This window comes from Neomonachus schauinslandi, chromosome 15, assembly GCF_002201575.2.
Source record: "Neomonachus schauinslandi chromosome 15, ASM220157v2, whole genome shotgun sequence".
Taxonomy (NCBI): Eukaryota; Metazoa; Chordata; class Mammalia; order Carnivora; family Phocidae; genus Neomonachus; species Neomonachus schauinslandi.
The window spans coordinates 41,782,982-41,803,138 of record NC_058417.1 but is presented as its reverse complement, the minus strand read 5'-3'; the positions used below and the strand labels follow the sequence as shown (position 1 = coordinate 41,803,138).

The 20,157-nt window shown below is 38.7% G+C and overlaps 1 protein-coding gene across 2 annotated transcripts in view; it reads left to right on the top strand.

Moving 5' to 3' along the window:
* GPATCH8 (G-patch domain containing 8) overlaps positions 1–20,157 on the top strand; it is a 117,898-nt gene that overhangs the window by 46,688 nt on the left and 51,053 nt on the right. The window contains exons 1-3 of one of the 2 annotated variants that reach the window (XM_021681760.2): positions 16,401–16,437; positions 18,498–18,565; positions 19,231–19,317. In XM_021681760.2, the coding sequence (XP_021537435.1) occupies positions 18,539–18,565; positions 19,231–19,317 (114 nt within the window). In that variant the 5' untranslated portion in view covers positions 16,401–16,437; positions 18,498–18,538. Of the gene's footprint in view, positions 1–16,400; positions 16,438–18,497; positions 18,566–19,230; positions 19,318–20,157 lie in introns of those variants that run through there. The other variant, XM_021681759.2, reaches the window with a different exon arrangement.

Genomic DNA, 20,157 nt, shown 5'->3' with positions numbered 1-20,157 from the left:
TTTTGAGAATGAAATATAGACATTTTACTATATAAAATCATTGGCTGAATAATATCGTGTTGAGAGTCATGAACTGAGGCATTCCACTATGAAGCCTTAAACAGGTACATTCTGTGAGGTATACCTGTATATTTATGTTTTCTTGACTATGCAGAGAAAAGTCCTTGTAAAGGCAGACTCTGAAGGGAAACTGAGTTGCTTTTTATTGTATTCTTCTAAAATTTGATGCGATATACTTACATTGCTATTTAAAAATATAAAAGTTGGGGCACCTGGGTAGCTCAGTCGGTTAAGTGTCCAACCCTTGAGCTCAGGTCTTGATCTCAGGGTTGTGAGTTCAAGCCCCACGTTGGGCTGCACTCTGGGCATGAAGCCTACTTAAAAAAATTTATATAGAGAGAAAATTATTCTGAAAAAGAGTAGGCAAAATTAGAACAGAGTAGTAAAGTAGGGTGTGTTTTTTGTTTTTAGGTATATGTCCCTTCCCCCCCATCCCTGCTCTAGTTTCAGTTAGCAAATAAATGGTGAATATAGTTGGGTAGGGCCTGCATTAGCTAGTAATAGCAGTGTTCTTACTACATTTTATGATTGAAGGAAAACTAGACTTGGATTCAGTACAACAGAATAGAAATATGTAGTGTTACATTTTAGACTTTATTGGGGCGCCTGGGTGGATCAGTCAGTTAAGCATCGACTCTTGATTTCAGCTAAGGTCATGATCTCAGGGTTGTGAGATCGAGCCCAGCGTTGGGCTCTATGCTGGGCGTGGAGCCTGCTTAAGATTCTCCCCCCACCCCCTCCCTTTAAAAAAGAAAAAAGGAAAAAATAGACTTTATTGTTAAACTAGAATGTTGATCTTTTAAAACTTTCCTGACTTCCTAAGAAAAATCATTCTTTGGCTGAGAAAAATACGCTTTCCCTTTTTTGTTTTTGTTTCTTTCCTTTTTTTTTTTTTAAATTTTATTTTTAAGCAGTCTCTATACTCAATGTGGGGCTTGAACTCACAACCCCAAGATCAGGGGTTGCGTGCTCTACTGACTGAGCCAGCCAGGTGTCCCAATAAGCTTTCCTTTAATATTATAATGACATAGATAAATTTTGTGGATAGGGTCTTTGTAAAATCTAACTTGTTGTCCTTTTATATTAGTTTCCCTTTGAAATTTATTTTCCTTTTTGAAAAGGAAATTACACTTAGTACATTTCATGTACGTTGATTTAGAATCTAAATGTTTTTTATGTTCCACTTAATGAAATAGTATAATCATTTCATAAATGAAGGAACAGTTTTGGAAAGGTCATATAGCTACTGAGTCTCTGCCGTTCAAGTATAAGCATAACTTTGAAATCAATATTCCTATATGTATACCTTTGCTCTTGTCAGAAAAAGTTGGTAACTGGAAATAAGAGTAGTTGGGGGAGGACAGCCATGTAGCTCCCCCAGCATGAAGGTATGGATTGTCAGAAGGGCTTAGTTATTTATACTTGAAGCTGGTCTAGGTGAAGGAGCCTGTAGTTGAATTACCTCTTTTCCCTGCTAATTAAATGATCTTTGCAGTCTTCTTTTTTTTAAGATTTTATTTATTTGGGGTGCCTGGGTGGCTCAGTTGGTTAAGCGACTGCCTTCGGCTCAGGTCATGATCCTGGAGTCCCGGGATCGAGTCCCGCATCGGGCTCCCTGCTCGGCAGGGAGTCTGCTTCTCCCTCTGACCCTCCTCCCTCTCATGCTCTCTGTCTCTCATTCTCTCTCAAATAAATAAATAAAAATCTTTAAAAAAAAAAAAAGATTTTATTTATTTGACAGAGACACAGTGAGAGAGGGAACACAAGCAGGGGGAGTGGGAGAGGGAGAAGCAGGCTTCCTGCCAAGCAGGGAGCCCGATGCGGGGCTCGATTCCAGGACCCTGGGACCATGACCTGAGCCGAAGGCAGACACTTAATGACTGGGCTACCCAGGCGCCCCTGATCTTTGCAGTCTTTACACAGTTGCCAATGGCAAGCATAATTTTAGTAATTCATATATCAAATTTGGTAAAGTACAGATTCTGTAAAACCTGTGACCTTCTGAATGGGATTTCATTAATATGAAGAAGAGGAACATTAGAATTAGCAGTCTGCAGTAAGAGGTCCGGGCTTTAGGGCTAGACTTAAAAAGGGAGAGAGATTGGGGGAGAGGAGAAGGGGAAATAGTGAACTTAAATTCTGTATGGACTGCTTGTTTCTCAGTATAGAGATCATCACATTTAAAAGATACATCAAAAGACATTAAATATATGTTAAGTTTGTGGCAAAATAACCAGAAAAGACGTGGCCAATTTTTCAAATGAAATTTGGAAGCTATTTTTTTTAAGTGAATCTGGGTAAACTTTTATTATTTATCTTTTTAAAAGATTTTGTTAAGTAATCTCTGTACTTAACCTGGGCTTTTAAACTCACAACTCTGAGACCAAGAGTCGTATGCTCTTCTGACTCAGCCCTCTAGCACCCCCGCCCCTTTTTTTTTTAACTAAGAAAAGAGTGAACTAGTTCCAGAAGCAGATTGGACTTTATCATGGTAGATTACTTTTAAGGAGACACTGGTGAAGAATTACATGGAGCTATTTGCACATTTATTGAATATTTACTGTGTTCAAGAGACGATTATAAAGAGTATATATAATATTATAAGATACTGCCCTTACTCATAGAGTTTGCTATTCATTTTAGGAGTTCAGGGGAAAATCTTAGCGTAAATGCTGTTAAGTCCTCAGAAGAAGGAATGACTAGGTAAAACTTCACAGTGAAGTCTTGAGGAGGGAGGAATGGATATTACCAAAGACAGGAGATACTGATGTATACAAGGTGATTACTCCATGGCTGGCTGGAGTGGGGAATGCCCATATAGACCTTTCATATGGTTTTTATTTATTTTTCATTTTTTTAAATTTATTTTATTTAAATTCAGTTAACGTGTAGTGTATCATTAGTTTCAGAGGTAGAGTTCAGTTATTCATCAGTTGCATATAACACCCAGTGCTCATTACATCACGTGCCCTCCTTAATGCCCATCACACTTACCCCATCCCCCCACACACCTTTCATATTATTTTTAGAAGAAGCTCTCCAAATATTTTTTTGATGTTGAACCTTAATATATGAAAGGTGGGGTGGGGGTCAGTGGATGACACAGTTGTTTTGGTTGAAGCAGAGTTTTAGGTTTCCAAGAGCAGTTTGGAAACCATAAGTAGAAGGCAGTGATGGGGAACTGGTTTGAATAGGCACAAACCAGATACTTACTGAGTGTTTACTATGTGCTTAGCAGTTAACAAATATTTAATTCTTCTAAGTCTGTGAGATAATTGCTGTTTTTATTTTGCAGAAGAAACTGAGGCTTAGAGAAGCTTAGTAAGCTGCCCAAGAATAAGCAACCAGTAAATGACAGTATCAGAATTCAAACCTTGGTTTTTTTGCATTTCAAAACTATGCTTTTACCTACCCACACTGAATGCAGAAGGTTTTAATACTGTTCCAATTTAGAACTTTATTTTGTAAGCCAAAGGCAGTTTTTGATTGGAGGAGAGACTTTTATAGGAAAAAGATATTAAAGATAATTTTATCTAAAATTAATTTTACAGATGGAGAAATTTAGATTTAGGGTTTCAGAACGTCTTTGTGATAGTGCTGAAACCCAGCTCCAAATTCTCTGATTTATGATCTATTGTTCTTTCCAATACACCAAGCAGGACATCTTTGGTAGAAGTTAAATACTAGTATGATCAAAGTATGTCTGAAGATGAATGAAAGACTGTTTAGAAAGTTGTCTGGGTATGGTTGATGAGGACTTAGAATAGAGTGATGGCAATGGAAATGGAAAAGAAGATACAGATATGAAGGATGATAAAACAAATCAGCCAAGAAGCACAGTTTATAGTTAGTTCATGCATATGTCTGACTGGCAAGCTCTTGTTCACTGGGTTTAGTGTTAGTCCTTTGTAGTAGCCACTAGCATTTATTAAGTGTTCAGTGAGTGCTTGCATATGGATTATCTAATTTAAATCCTCTTTCAGGTAGATAACCATTCCTGTTTTTTAGATAAGGAAATTGACATTATGAGCAGTGCTTTGCCCAAGACCTTATAGCAAATAAGTGGTAGAATAGTGGTGCCAAAACTATGCTTTTAATCAATATGCTGTAGTGTACCTAAAATCTGTGGTGGCTCACTTCTCTGTTCTGGAAAGATATGATGGTGGTGAGAAATGCAAGTATTACAGAATTGAAATACACAGCAGTTATTCTGGCCAAAAAAATTAGAGATACCTGTGAATGTGATTTTTTTTCTTAAGGCTCTTAAAGTAGTTACATATATTATTCATGATTAACATAACTTTGTATAAAGTTACTAGAAACTTAAGGCTAGATCGAGTGGTAAGAACTTTGGCCATATTTTTAGGGATGGTTGGTAATAGGTCTCCGGGGCGTGGGGGAATACTGTAACTTCTGTCTTATATTCTAATTTCTTCCCTTTTCCTTCCTTCCTTCCTTCCTTCCTTCCTTCCTTTCCTTCCTTTCCTTCCTTTCCTTCCTTTCCTTCCTTTCCTTCCTTTCCTTCCTTTCCTTCCTTTCCTTCCTTTCCTTCCTTTCCTTCCTTTCCTTCCTTTCCTTCCTTTCCTTCCTTCCTTTCCTTCCTTTCCTTCCTTTCCTTCCTTCCTTTCCTTCCTTTCCTTCCTTCCTTTCCTTCCTTCCTTCCTTCCTTCCTTCCTTCCTTCCTTCCTTCCTTCCTTCCTTCCTTCCTTCATTTTTAAGATTTTATTTATTAGAGCACAAGTAGGGGAAGCAGCAGGCAGAGGGAGAAGCAGGCTCCCCAGTGAGCAGGGAGCCCGACGCTGGGCTCGATCTCAGTCGACCTGAGCCGAAGGCAGCCGCTTAACGACTGAGCCACCCAGGCGCCCCATCCCTTTTTTTCAATTTCTTATACTTTATATTTCTCTCTGCTGGTACTTTTAAGCTTTTTTTTTTAAGATTTTATTTATTTGAGAGAGAGAGTGAGAGCACTACAAGGGAAGAGGGAGAAGCAGGCTCCCTGATGTGGGGCTTGATCCTAAGTGAGGCGAAGGCAGATGCTTAACCTGCTGAGCCACCCAAGTGCCTTTTTTTTTAAAAGGTTTATTTGTTAGAGCGATTGAGAGAGAGTGCACACACGTGGGTGGGGGGCAGGGGAGAGGGAGAGAGAGAATCTCAAGCAGACTCCCCACTGAGCGCAGAGCCCCACATGAGGCTCGATCGCAGAGATCACGACCTGAGCCAAAATCAGAGGAGTCAGAAGCTCAACTGACTGAGCCACCCAGGTACCCCAGAGCTTCTGAATTTTTTAAAAGGAACCAGAAATCTAGATCTTTTTTGGTCAGTTTCCTACTTGACAAATACTGGCTCAAAGTTTAAAATAATTTGAGGGGTGCCTGGGTGGCTCAGTCGTTAAGCGTCTGCCATTGGCTCAGGTCATGATCGCAGGATCCTGGGATCAAGCCCCACATCAAGTTCTCTGCTCAGTGAGAGGCCTGCTTCTCCCTCTCCCACTCCTCCTGCTTGTATTCCCTCTCTCGCTATGTCTCTGTCAAATAAATAAATAAAATCTTTTTAAAAAATTTAAAATAATTTGGGATAAACAAAACATATGGAAGACTTAGATTTGACCCACTTTAGGTTACCACTTTATGATCTCCTTTGAAATTTGACCTGGGTTTGAGTTTGAGCTCTGTAACTAGTAAGCAGTGTTTCCTTGCTATACCCTCAGTGTACCTATATTTTAAAAAGATTTGGAGGTTTAGGGATTGAACATGATGGTATATAAGTTTTATACCTGTATTCAATCTCATTTTCCTCCTCAATATGTAAAGTGGGAGATAATGCCACTTAATAGATTGAGAAACTTAAGTATTTATCCATGGTCAGACTGTTAAGGCTATGAGCTGTGTTTATAAATGCACAAGTCTTCTGACCTCTACTCCAGTACTTTTTCCGTTAGACTTAATGGTTTCAAACTTAAATGAGCCACCGAATCACCTTGGGTGCTTGTTAAAAATGTAGATTCCCAACCAGCACAATTCAGCAGGTCTGGAGTGGGGTTCAGGAAATTACATTTTTATTTTTGCTTTTTATTTTTTATTTATTTTTTTTAAGTAGGCCTCATGCCCATCGTGGAGCCCAACACAGGGCTTGAACTCAAAACTGTGAAATCGAGATCTTAGCCAAGATCAAGAATCGGACACTTAACCAACTGAGCCACCCAGGTGCCCCAGATTACATTTTATGTTTTTTTTTTTTTTTAAGATTTTTTATTTATTTATTTGAGAGCGAGAGAATGAGAGACAGAGAGCATGAGAGGGAGGAGGGTCAGAGGGAGAAGCAGGCTCCCCGCCGAGCAGGGAGCCCGATGCGGGACTCGATCCCGGGACTCCAGGATCATGACCTGAGCCGAAGGCAGTCGCTCAACCAACTGAGCCACCCAGGCGCCCCCCAGATTACATTTTAAACAAGCTCCCCCAAAGAATTTGCTCTGAGCCATGTGAATGAAATAGGCTTCTGAGAAAATACTTTCACTACAGCAAGTAGGGTAGACAGTTGGTTCTTTTACTCATTTAAAATGTATTAGTGATTTTGGGTCTGAATTAATGTAATGCTGTTTTTCTTAATAGTATTATCCTTAGCCTGATTTACATTGTTTCCTACCGTATTATGGACTTCTTGGCCTAGGTTAATTTGCATAATTTTTTTTAAAAATTGCGTTGTTATAAAGGAAACTGGTTCATGTAGAAACTGGATTTCTTACTTAGGCAAGAAAGTGAGTGTCCAAGAAACTTTTTTTTTTTTTTTTTAAGATTTATTTATTTTAGAGAGAATGCCGGGGGGTGGGGGGTAGAGGAGAGAGAGTCTCAAGCTGACTTGGTGCTGAGCATGGAGCCCATCTGGGAGCTTGATCTCAGGACCCTGATATCACGACCTAGCTGAAACGAAGAGTCTGACGCTTAAGGGACTGCGCCACGCAGGCGCCCCTCCAAGAGACTTTTAAAATGAGCAATATAGGGGTGTCTGGGTGGCTCAGTCCGTTAAGCGGCTGCCTTCAGCTCAGGTCATGATCCCAGGGTCCTGGGATTGAGCCCCGCTTCGGGCTCCCTGCTCAGTGGGGAGCCTGCTTCTCCCTCTCCCTCTGCCTGCTGCTCCCCCTGCTTGTGCTCACTCGCTGTCTCTCTGTCAAATAAATAAATAAAATCTTTTAAAAATGTAAGATAAAAAGCAATATAGAGTATGTAGTGATAATGATTTCTTGTAAGTAGAATAGTCCAATCAAGTAGAAATATTTGAAAATATATTCACTAGTGAACCAACATTTGAGAAATAGGAACTAAGAAGAGACAAAATTGCTTTCAAAGCTGTATGGAATCATAGATTTTTAGAACTGTAAAAAAAAAAAATTCTAAGGATGGCCTAGGATCTCTGAACTCTTAGCAGAGACTCTGAAGGAAATTGGGGATTTTTTAGTAATTTCAATCTACTTGATATTCTGAATTTATTCTTATATTCCATGTGGACTTCATCTATTACAAATTTGACACACTGTGGATTAGTATCTTGCTATTCAGTACACATATAGCTGCTATTGTCTTCCAGGTGACAATAATAGTAAAATAGTGAATATCTTGACAATGGTTATTCAATTTTGTTTAGGCTAAATATATTTTCTTAGATGATTTGAACTATATATTTAATTTGGAGAAGGTTTTGTTGAAATTATTATTTTTTTAAAAGATTTTATTTATTTAAGAGAGCACGAGCAGGGGAAAGGGGGAGAGGGAGAGGGAGAAGCAGACTCCCCACTGAGCAGGGAGCCTGACGTGGGGCTCCATCCCAGGACCCTGGAATCATGACCTGGGCCAAAGGCAGCCACTTAACCGACTGAGCCACCCAGGTGCCCCTAAAATTACGCTTCTTTAGGTTCATTCTTTTGGCTTGGATTTAATATTTATGTAACATTGCTTTTCATACTCAGTCTCATTTTGTTAATGGAATGGTATATGGGAAACATTTTTGGATGATTCTTTGGTTTTGATCCTGGATAATAACTTTCTCCCATCTGTAAATGAGTTGTTTCATTATCACCAAATTGTATGTAAAACATTATAATTTGTCACAGCTTCTATTTTAGAGTATCATTCATTTTATTTTAAAAAATGCCAAATTTGGGGCACCTGGGTGGCTCAGTGGGTTAAGCGACTGCCTTCGGCTCAGGTCATGATCCTGGAGTCCCTGGATCGAGTCCGGCATCGGGCTCCCTGCTCGGCAGGGAGTCTGCTTCTCCCTCTGACCCTCCCCCTCTCATGTGCTTTCTCTCTCTCTCTCTCAAATAAATAAATAAAATCTTTTAAAAAAAATGCCAAATTTGGAAATGAAAGGAAAAATTTTCTTTCTCTTTTCAAATTTTTTTTATTTTAAAAAATTTTCTGAAGCCTTAAGGAGATAATTGGTGTAGAGTTCAACATTCTACATGGTGATTTATGGTTTCCAAAGCATCTTCTATTGGTTGTATCTTGATCTGCATACCAAACCTGAAAGTGAGGATAATATCCATTTTGCAGGGGAGGCTACTGAGACTCAGGCTCTGGCTGTCAAAGGTGACACAAGTGGTTAGAAATTATTTCTTATTGGAGACCTGAGATTTTGTAGCCCAGGCTTTTTAGGGATTACCTAGAAAAGTATAGGAAAAAAAAATAGGGGTGCCTGGGTGGCTCAGTCGTTGGGCGTCTGCCTTCGGCTCGGGTTGTGGTCCCAGGGTCCTGGGATCAAGCCCTGCGTCGGGCTCCCTGCTCGGTGGGGGGCCTGCTTCTCCCTCTCCCTCTCCCCCTGCTTGTGTTCCCTCTCTCGCTGTGTCTCTCTTTGTCAAGTAAATAAATAAAATCTTTAAAAAAAAAAACAAACTAAAGATCAACTGGGGAGAGGGTTAATGTGGAAAGTAAAGGTGGAGCAGTTTAAATGAAGCTGGAAAGTCTTTTTTGGGTTATTGAGGGATCCTGGAATAGTAAAAAATTCTCAGTGTAGTAATGGAAAGCTTATTAACCAATAGTAAGAGAATACAGCTCTAAGAAGGTGTTGGATTGTTGGGTTATTACAATGCTGTAGGATTGGCTACTATCTACATAACTCTCCCAAATATTCTCTACTCAGATATTTTCCACTCTAAACTTTCTGAGAATTGAAGTGAGCCAGGGTGCCTGACTGGCATAGTCAGAATACCATGTGACTCTTGATCTCAGGTTGTGAATTTGAGCCCCATGTTGGATGTAGAGATTACTTAAGTAAATAAATAAGCTTAAAAAATATTGAAGTGAGCCTTAAGTCTATCTAACTCATTAAACATGTGATGCCTGCTTTTTTGATGGCTAACAAATGACAGTAGATAAAACAAATTGAACAAGTCTCTAATGAACAGTAATGCAAAATTCAAATATTTCTTTATGATACCTTACATATTTTTTGAGATATGGCCTGGATAATACAGCCTTATGTTCTTTTTGATGAAATAATTACTTGATTACAAGACAGTTAAATTACCAGAATTTCATGGCATGAAGCAGAAAGCACTATGATGACTAAATATATGGACCTGAACAAGTTCTAGACCCACTATGTACATGTTCATTCTTTTGAGTCAACAAATGCTTTTTATTTTTTATTTTATTTTATTTTTTTCTAAAGATTTTATTTATTTATTTGAGAGAGAGAGAATGAGATAGAGAGAGCATGAGAGGGGGGAGGGTCAGAGGGAGAAGCAGACTCCCCGCTGAGCAGGGAGCCCGATGCGGGACTCGATCCAGGGACTCCAGGATCATGACCTGAGCCGAAGGCAGTCGCTTAACCAACTGAGCCACCCAGGCACCCAACAAATGCTTTTTAATTGAACACCACCCTATCCCAGATACTGTGTCAGTTACTCGGGATACAAACATAAGTAAAACTCAGGGCATAGAAGTGTTACCCAACATTTTTTTTAAATAGGGACCTAGTATTTTTCCCTTTCACCCTGAGCCCCATGTCTTTTGGGGTTATTTTAACCTGAAATTGTATGTATGTATGGTTTTGTTTTGTTTTGTTTTCAGAGAGCAAGAATGTGTACCTGCATGGGCGGGGGGGGGGGGGGCAGATGGAGAGAGAGAGGATCCCAAGCAGGCTCATGCCTAACGTGGAGCCTGATGCGGGGCTTGATCTCACGACCCTGCGATCACAACCTGAGCCGAAATGAAGAGTCAGTCTGATGCTTAACTGACTGAGGTACCTAGGGGTCCCCCTGAAATTGTATTTATTAAGCTGATTTTCCCATTTAAAAAATAAATTGATCTTTGCATTATGGTTAGTATGAAACTGCCTTCAGTGAGTTGATATAATTTAAGCTAAAAAAAATCTTATTTGGAGTAAAAGTATGATTTTTCTTTAGGTGATTTTTTTTTTTTTAATTGAAATCACCTCACGAACTCCCTTTATTAATCTCTTCTAAGGGCTTGAGTATCTCATGTCATCCTTGAAGAGAGATTCTTTTCAGGTTTAACATTCTGATTCCATAACATGTTCATTGGTAATGCCTTTTTGCCTCTTCTCTGTCCTTGTTTAGTAATATTAGGCTATGTGATTAAAACTGAACTGTTTTATCATGGAAAGCCAGATTTTCTTTTTTTTTTTTTTTTTTAAGATTTTTTAAAATTTATTTATTTGAGAGAGAGAGAGAATGAGAGAGAGCACATGAGAGGGGGGAGGGTCAGAGGGAGAAACAGACCCCCTGCCGAGCAGGGAGCCCGATGCGGGACTCGATCCCGGGACTCCAGGATCATGACCTGAGCCGAAGGCAGTCGCTTAACCAACTGAGCCACCCAGGTGCCCCCATGGAAAGCCAGATTTGATACCCTGGTAAGATGGAAGGATGGAGATTCCTTTAGGTCACAGTTAAATTTCTGTGCCCTTAAAAAACATCTGTATTTGAAAATCAAATTAATCTGGCTGTTGTATAGATCACTAAACTGGCTATGACAAGAATATGGTTAGTTCTGTACTGGAGAATTTGAATTCTATTGAGTAGGAAGTCTTTTTTTTTTTTTTAACCTTGGGAACTCTGGGGGTGTCTGGGTGGCTCAGTCAGTTAAGCGTCTGCCTTCTGCTCAGGTCATGAGCTTGGGGTCCTGGAATCAAGCCCCGTGTCCAGCTCCCTGCTCAGTGGGGAGCCTGCTTCTCTCTCTCCTCCTGCTTGTTCTCTCTCTCTCTCTCTTTTTCTCTCTAAAATAAATGAATAAAATACTAAAAAAAAAACTTAGAAACTTGTAAGGAATAATTAATGTGCTTGATGTTTCCAGTTAGTGTTTCAGGAAGGTAGCATTTATCATATTATAGGTACTAAGAAAAAATACTTAAAGATGCTGAAAGTAATCACTGTTTTTACAGTACTGAAGACTGTTATTTTCAGGAGAAATTTGCAAAAGTGATGCTTTGGCATGGAAATAGATGTACCATTTTTTACTCAGTGTTTCTGTGAGTTGTGTGTAATCATTGTTTTAATAAATGAAATTATATTTAAATGCATTAACACAGCTTACTAAGAGTCCTGTTTTGAATAATTTTGCAAATCAGAGCATATTTCATACATCTCTTTGAGTTTCTGAAAGTAAGAAATAAATAGATTTAAAGATGTCAGGACAGGCTCTCGGTCTTAATCAGTTTAGTGGCCTTTTGGAAGTAGATATTGTGACTTTGATGGCTTTTATATTTCTGCTTCATTAGGATCAGTCTTTTAAAACAATATTTTAGACATCTTAAGAGAACATCAGATATTTTTAAGTGTTTTCAGGTCTATGCGTTGGCCCTATAAACGTTCTGTTCCCCCCATCCCATGCCAGAAATTTAAGTTGGTAAGATTATTTTGTCTAATTATTGGTAATTAGTGGGGGTTTAGAACTTTGTGTTGATCACTGCCATATGCCCAATGCCTCCCGACAGTGTGGTAGCAGTTCAATAAATATTTGTAATGAATATTTGTTGTTGAATCAGTCTTACTAAGGGGAAAGGCAGCAGAAAGAAATTGAGGTGTTCTTATATCTATTGACTGTCCAACCAGTGTTTTAATCACTTTGAAAGCTTCTTGATTTCTAATTTGTTTCTATAGGGAAATCATGATTTTGAAGTGTGGCTGTTTACCAAATTATGGTAGTTCTTTAATATTTTCTTCCCAATTGTTCTATTCCTGGCGTTTGTCTCTAAAAGTAGCGTTTCTCAAAAAAGTATTTCTCTGGGGCACCTGGGTGGCTCAGTCATTAAGTGTCTGCCTTCGGCTCAGGTCATGATCCCAGGGTCCTGGGATCGAGCCCCACATCGGGCTCTCTGCTCAGCGGGAAGCCCTGCTTCTCCCTCTCCTATTCCCCCTGCTTGTGTTCCCTCTCTCACTTTGTCTCTGTCAAATAAATAAAATCTTTTTTTTTTTTTAAAGATTTTATTTATTTATTCATGAGAGACAGAGAGAGAGACAGAGGCAGAGGGAGAAGCAGGCTCCCCGCGGAGCAGGGAGCCCGATGCGGGACTCGATCCCAGGACTCTGGGATCATGATCTGAGCCGAAGGCAGACGCTTAACTGACTGAGCCACCCAGGCGTCCCCAAATAAATAAAATCTTAAAAAAAAAAAAAAAAAAAAAAGTATTTCTCTTCAATCCAATTCTTTGGGCCAGTTTTATAGATTAGTATATCTTTAATTATTTTCAAATCAAAACTGACTCATGAGGGATTTTCTCAGAAACAAGGTGGCTGTAGTGAGTGAATTTTTATATTTGGCCTATTTTTCCCTTCAGTAATGATAAGTCGTAATAGTTTCACATTTTAGCGAGAGATGCATATTTGTATATGCACATTTTAGTACTTTTGTCATTATAGAAGTAAAACTACCTTTTAAAATATACAAAGTACAATTCGGGTTGGTTAATGAAACATATACAGTTTTTTACTTCTCTTTAAAAAAATTTTGGCTGGGGGGCACCTGGGTGGCTCAGTCCGTTAAACGTCTGCCTTCAGCTTCAGGTCAGGTCAGGATCCGGAGGTCCTGGGATCGAGCCTAGTGTCAGGGTCCCTGCGCAGTGGGGAGCCTGCTTCTCCCTCTCCTTCTACCTGCTGCTGCAGCCCCCTTCCTGCTCATGCTCGCTTGCTCTCTCTCAAATAAATAAATTAAATAAATATTTAAATTAATATATACTTTTTTTTTGCTGAGGTATAATTGTCATACAAAATATTAGTTTCAGGTATACTACATAATGATTCAGTATTTGTATATATATTTAAGGTTTTGATTTCAAAAATATGAATATTCTTTTTTTTTTTCCATCACATGAATACACTGGTATTGGTATATTCTAGATCCTGGTATGTTTTCTTTTTTTTTTTTTTCCTCCCCTTCTCCAGTTGGCCAGATCACAGTCCTAATATTTATTGATCTTTGGCTGAGGAGGACAATTTCTTTGAAGGAAAATGTTTAGTGTTCTGGTGGAAGCATCCTTTGGAGTGAAATAAACAACAAAATGTTCTTAATTCAATGAATTTTAAGAAATACTTTATTCCTGAGGCGCCTGAGTGGCCCAGTTGGTTAGGCAACTGCCTTCGGCTCAGGTCATGATCCTAGAGTCCTGGGATCGAGTCCCGCATGGGGCTCCCTGCTCAGCGGGGAGTCTGCTTCTCCCTCTGACCCTCCTCCCTCTCGTGCTCTCTGTCTCCCATTCTCTCTCTCAGATAAATAAAAAAAATCTTTAAAAACAAAAATACTTTATTCCTTTAAAGGAAACAAAGAAGTAGGGAACCTGGATTTAGTTCAATCTTTTTTTTAATTTTATTTTTAATTGAATTTTATGTATTTTTAATTTTTTAAATTTTAATTTAATTTAAAAAAATTTTAATATTTATTTATTTGAGATAGAGAGAGTACAAGCAGGGAGAGGGGCAGAGAAGCAGACTCCTCACTGGGCAGGGAGCCTGATGCAGGGCTCGATCCCAGGACCCTGGGATCATGACCTGAGCCGAAGGCAGACGCCCAACCAACTGAGCCAACCAGGCGTCCCTTTAAAAATTTTTTATTTTTTTTTTTAAAGATGTTATTTATTTATTTGACAGAGAGAGAGACAGCGAGAGAGGGAAACACAAGCAGGGGGAGTGGGAGAGGGAGAAGTAGGCCCCTTGCTGAGCAGGGAGCCCAATGCGGGACTCGATCCCAGGACCCTGGGACCATGACCTGAGCCGAAGGCAGACACTTAACCGACTGAGCCACCCAGGTGCCCCCCAAATTTTTTAATTTTTAATTTTTTTAAGTAGACTCCACACCCAGCGTGGAGCCCAACTTGAACTCATGACCGTGAGATCAAGAGGCGGGTGCTAAGCCTACTGAGCCACCAAGGTGCCCCTTTATTTAATTTTTTTTTAATTTTTTATTTCTTAAAGATTTTATTGTAACCTCTGTACCCAATATGGGGCTCGAACTTACAGCCCTGAGATCAGTAGTCACATGCTCTACTGACTGAGCCACCCAGGCACCCCTAGTTCAATTTATTTTTTAAAAAGAAGTTGAGTTTTGGGGGCGCCTGGGTGGCTCAGTCGTTAAGTGTCTGCCTTCGGCTCAGGTCATGATCCCGGGGTCCTGGGATCGAGCCCCACATTGGGTTCCCTGCTCAGCAGGAAGCCTGCTTCTCCCTCTCCCACTCCCCCTGCTTGCGTTCCCTCTCTCGCTGTGTCTCTCTCTGTCAATAAATAAATAAAAGCTTTTAAAAAAAAATTGGGCGCCTGGGTGGCTCAGTTGGTTAAGCAACTGCCTTCGGGTCAGGTCATGATCCTGGAGTCCCGGGATTGAGTCCCACATCAGGCTCCCTGCTCAGCAGGGAGTCTGCTTCTCCCTCTGACCCTCCTCCCTCTCATGCTCTCTGTCTCTCATTCTCTCTCTCGCAAATAAATAAAATCTTAAAAAAAATAAATAAAGTTGAGTTTTCTAGAGAATATCATATTAGCAAACATTTGGTTCCTATCTACCTTTTGAAACGTCACCACTATAAGTTATTATTCAAGTGTTCCACAGTGGTGTTCTTTATGATGGAATTTATCATTAATCACAAATGAATAAATTGAGAGGTTTTTGTTTTGTTTTGTTTGTTTTTGTTTTTGTTTTGTTTTTTTAAGCAGTCTCTTCCTGTATTATATATTCTATGTCTTTTCCCAGTAGTTTTCCTTTGTCTGGAGCCTCTTTAATAATGGAAAGAAATTACTGCTTGGCCCAGACAATACTGTCATCTTCACATTGTTTTTTGTTTGGGTTTTTTTTGTTGTTGTTGTCATATATATATTTTATAAGTAAGCTCTGTGCCCAAGGTGGGGCTTCAGTTCATGACCCCGAGATCAAGAGTCGTATGCTCCACCAACTAAGCCAGCATGGCACCCCTATAGTTTTTTTAATTGAAATATGATTAACATACGGTGTTAATAGTTTCAGGTGTACATCATTCAGCAGTTCTGTACAGTACTCCGTGCTCACCACAATGAGAGTAGTTCCCCTCTGTCACCAAACAATGTTATTGTAATACCTTCAAATTATTTTTAAAGCCAGAATGTTTATTTTCTGTGATGAGTTACTTCTGAGTGGACTAATTATAAATGTGACAGCCGTTTTGATGCCACTTTCTCTGGAGTTCTTAGTCTCCTTCAAAGCTTGGCTTTGTTGTATGCAGAAAGAAAGATGTTGGCTGGCAAGCCTGTGAAGACTTCATTAAAAGGAAACAAATTTCTAAGGAAAGCTACTTCAGGGGTTTTATTCATTCATAACAGAACTCAAATATACATAAGTTTTCTAATCACTTAGTGTAAAAGGTTATTTTCCAGACCTTTTACTTATATATATATTTTTAACAAGTTCTTGATGACTCCCTTCCCAACCCACAAATCCTCTTAGAGTTCTTTTAGTGAAGGAAATGACTTGATCACTGTCCAGTTGATCTATCTTTGATGTTATTTCTTTAAGGAGAAGTCCCAACTTGGGCCCTGAATACTGATTTACCAGAATGAATAGTTAAATTAGAAATTGGAAGCTAGAGCTAGTTCTCTCGCTTTAACACCCCCCCCCCCCAGCCCCAGCCGAATTATTAAAGAGGAGGTTGTACATGTTCTCAAGTAGCAGTGCAAAAAGCTCACACCCTGGGCCAACCAATGTGAAAACAACTGCTGTAGCACAAAGTGTCCTTCCTCTTCTTCAGCTGAAATTGGGGGAGGGACAAACCAATTGTTACTTTACCCCTTCCCATCTGCCTGCTAGAAGGCCTGTTTCCTACCCTAATGGTTTCTGCCTAACAAATGGTGTTTCTTTTTTACAGCATTATGATCCTGGACTTGTTGTGGTGATGGTAAACTTAGCAGTGGTAATTTTTTATTTTCAGACTGAATTACTCCTTTTGTCATCAGTGCACCAATATGTTAGGCTTACTTTCTCTGTTGTAGCCTTCATCCTTCTGCTTGGTCTTTTTCATTTTCCTTTCCTTTCCTTATGCAACTTGTCTGATCCTTGTTCATTAAAGGGTACTGTTAAGAAGGGATGTATCTGTTTGTGTTAGAACTGCCAAAAAAAATCAGTTAAAATATTAAATTCTAATACTGTCAAAAACTTGATTTTCCCACAATGTAATGGGCACTAGCACTTGCTACTGCAATTTATAAGTAAATTAAAACAAACTTTGACTGCCTTAGAAGGCAAAAGTACTAATGCAGAGTTTATAAACAGGGGTTTACAGAGGTAATGAATTTGTACCAAAACTTTCTTGATTCTTGCAAAACAAATTCTGACAGACCAAAAAAGAAACCAAAACCAAAAAAAGTAAATTCCTTTGACATTTCTTTTCAATTCTTTCATTGGAGCATTTGTGTATTTTACCAGTAAATCCCTGATTGAGACGTTATGAAAGTGATATTGCACCTAGGAAGTCATTTTTATAACCTGTCTTTAATTTGGTCCTTTTGCTAAAGATTGCAGTCACTGCTTATTTATTATACCATTGGGCATAAGGTAGTATGCATTTTCATTTTGTTTAACTGGCAGTCTGATAGTTTCTAAAAGAAGGCTGTATTTTAGAACTTTTGTCCTTTTTTTTCCCTGGCATAAAAGTATCTTTATTAACTTAAACTTTCACTGTAATAATTATTCCTAATTATCTCCTTATTTATTGTTTGAAAACCATAATGGGATACTGGTGATTAGTAAACTTCTGAATTTGTTTTTCATTATGTTTTAAAGACAAAAATTAAATATATATATATGGAGCAACATATAAGTGGTTGCCAGTCACTCTGAAAACAGTTTCTTGTTTTTTCTCCAGGACCAAGCCTAGTCATGAATATGGCATTTATTTTTTTCTGATTGGTTTTGGTAATGCCTCATATTTAGCCTGACAAAACTCAACTTTTAGCCCAAAGGTATAATACATATGTGTGTATAACAACAACAACAAAAACACAAAAAAACAAACAAAAAAACAAGTGTTTACACCAGCCTGAGTGAAATGATGAGGGAAGTAAACATTGTGTTTTTTCACTAAAGGTGTACAGCGGATAAGGTAAGTCAGTCCTCTTTTTCAGTGGGCTTACATCACAATAAACAGCGCAAGTTGTGATGTAAAACAGCTGTGGTAGTAAAGTGCTTGTCTGCCCCATTTTGCTTTGTTTGGCTGGTTATGAGTGGATTAAATATACATTTTTAAAAATCTCCAGCATAGATTGATTAGTTTAAAGTCAATTTTCTTCGCAACTAGTCCTTTTCACAGCTTACCGATTGTCACAGCCAGTGTTAAATCCACTCTGGAAAATGAGACCTCAGAGCACCAGTTTAAAAGTAAAACAATTTTTTGTGCCTAAGGGCAACTAACTGTTGCTTTTTATTTAAATTTTGTTGCAGCCCCAATTAATTGTTGAAAACAAAAAAATATTAAACATGCTGAATTGCAATTACAGAGTTTTCCTGTATCATGTTTGAAACCGTGCTTTTTTTTTTTTTTTAAGTTTAAGCATGTCAGTTGAGATATTTATTACTAGTTTTAAAAGTGTGTGTGGGAGGATGTCAGTGGACTGTAAGAGTGAAATGATTCTTGATGGAAAGTTATTTGGGCATCATTTTAAAAAGCAATTTCTAAAGTTTTTGATTTTAAATCTCCTGGTGCCATTGCTTAGAAGTGCTTTGCATTACTTATTTAATTTTGTCATAGTAATCTGGAATTTTCCCCAACTGGAATGTCAACCAAGGTGGTTAGTTGGGCTTAAACTGGGAGAGGTAGGTTTGGTTGTAAGCTGTGAGAATGGCTTGTGTTTGGTTCACTGTAGCTTTCTGGTCTCTGCACTCCAAGGCAAGATCTCTAACCACCCAAACCCAATGTATAAAGTGAACTGTTGGCTTAGCTTTGCCTCTTACCTGGATTATGTGTTCCTGTTACAGGGAGAACAGATCCCATTCCGATTGTCGTCAAGTATGATGTCATGGGCATGGGTCGCATGGAAATGGAGGTAAATTGATCTTGTTAGCTAATTTTTTTAAAATGGTGTATTTAAAATTGGTATTAATTCCAAATTCAGATGCCAGTACAAGAATACACTTATTAGATAGAATGTAGTTTTAGTATTTTTCTTTGGAAATTTAAAAATATATTTTACATTCTCATTTAGTGCTGGCTTTGAGGCAGGTAGGTGATAGATAATGCCCCTGTTTTAACAGGGGCATAAGGAAGTTGAATGTTTTGCCCAGGGTTATGCCACAAGGCAGGATCAGACTTAAAACCCAGATCCTGGTGCACATTTCATTAGGCAGGTTTGTTCAACTCTGAAAATACTTGCCGTGGTAGAAGCTTTGCCCCTGTGTGCAGCTGTTATCTGTGATACCTTCTTTTCATTGCCTAAAATATTTTCTCCATTTACTCCTAATTCTTTGGCACTGAACATAGAAGTAAAGTCTGTTATCATCAGAAAATGTGCCTGTTGGGAACCACCAGCATGGAAGGATTAATTAGTTATTTTGTACACATTTTCTCTGTAGGGGAACAATAAAATAAGAGGTAGCTGAGTATAATATGAAGTTTTTATTTTCATGCAATACTGTAGTTGTGCAAATGACTTTTTAATGGCTAACTGGGGTACTTTAGGAATTAAGACTAATTATATCTATTTTTATTAAGCTTGATTATGCTGAAGATGCTACCGAACGGCGCCGTGTCCTAGAAGTAGAAAAAGAAGACACAGAAGAATTGAGACAGAAGTATAAGGTACTTGAATGAAGCCATTTTTGCATGTTGCGTGCTCACACTGAAAGAGATACTCATTTTGGTGAAAAGGATCTCTGTTGATGATAGCATTTGTTTGATCTTTGGTGATGATTAGTAATTAGTAGTAGGCCTCAGGTTTCTGTTACTTTCCTATATTGCTATTATAAAAACTATAACGCTAAGACTCACTTCAGAAGTCTGTTGGAATGATTGCATTAGTCTCTGAAAACACAGTGCCTGGTACATAGTAGGGAGTAGTAGCAGTAAAAATTGTTATTTAAGAGTCCTTTGGGAACTTGAACCTATTGACAAAACTTTTGTTTTTCGATCGCTAGGGTATTTTAAGAATAACAAATTGAGGGGCACCTTGGTGGCTCAGTCAGTTAAGCGACCAACTCTTGATTTCAGCTCACATCATGATCTCAGGGTCATGAGATTGAGCCCTGTGTCGGTGTCCGCATTAGTCATGGAACCTGCTTAAGATTCTCTCTCTTCCTCTCCCTTTCCCCCTTGCTCTGTCTCTCTTAAAAAAAAAAAAAAAAAAGAGTGAGAACATCAGTGTTTTCCTTTTTAAGGGATTAGTTTAAACTGCAGAAAACTGCAGTTTAGACCATGTTATAAGTTAGCTTTCAGCTTTCAAATAGACTGACCAGGGAAGTTGCCTTTCAAGATGTACTATGCCCAGTCTCTACTATAGCATAGGTAAATTTGAAGGTAAGAAATAGGCTTAGTTAAGATTATCATATAGAAACTGATTTTGGTCATGAACCTTAAAGTGGGAAGAGGGAAAAGGGATTTATTTTTAAAAATCTGTTTTACCATAAAAAATAGCTAATATAA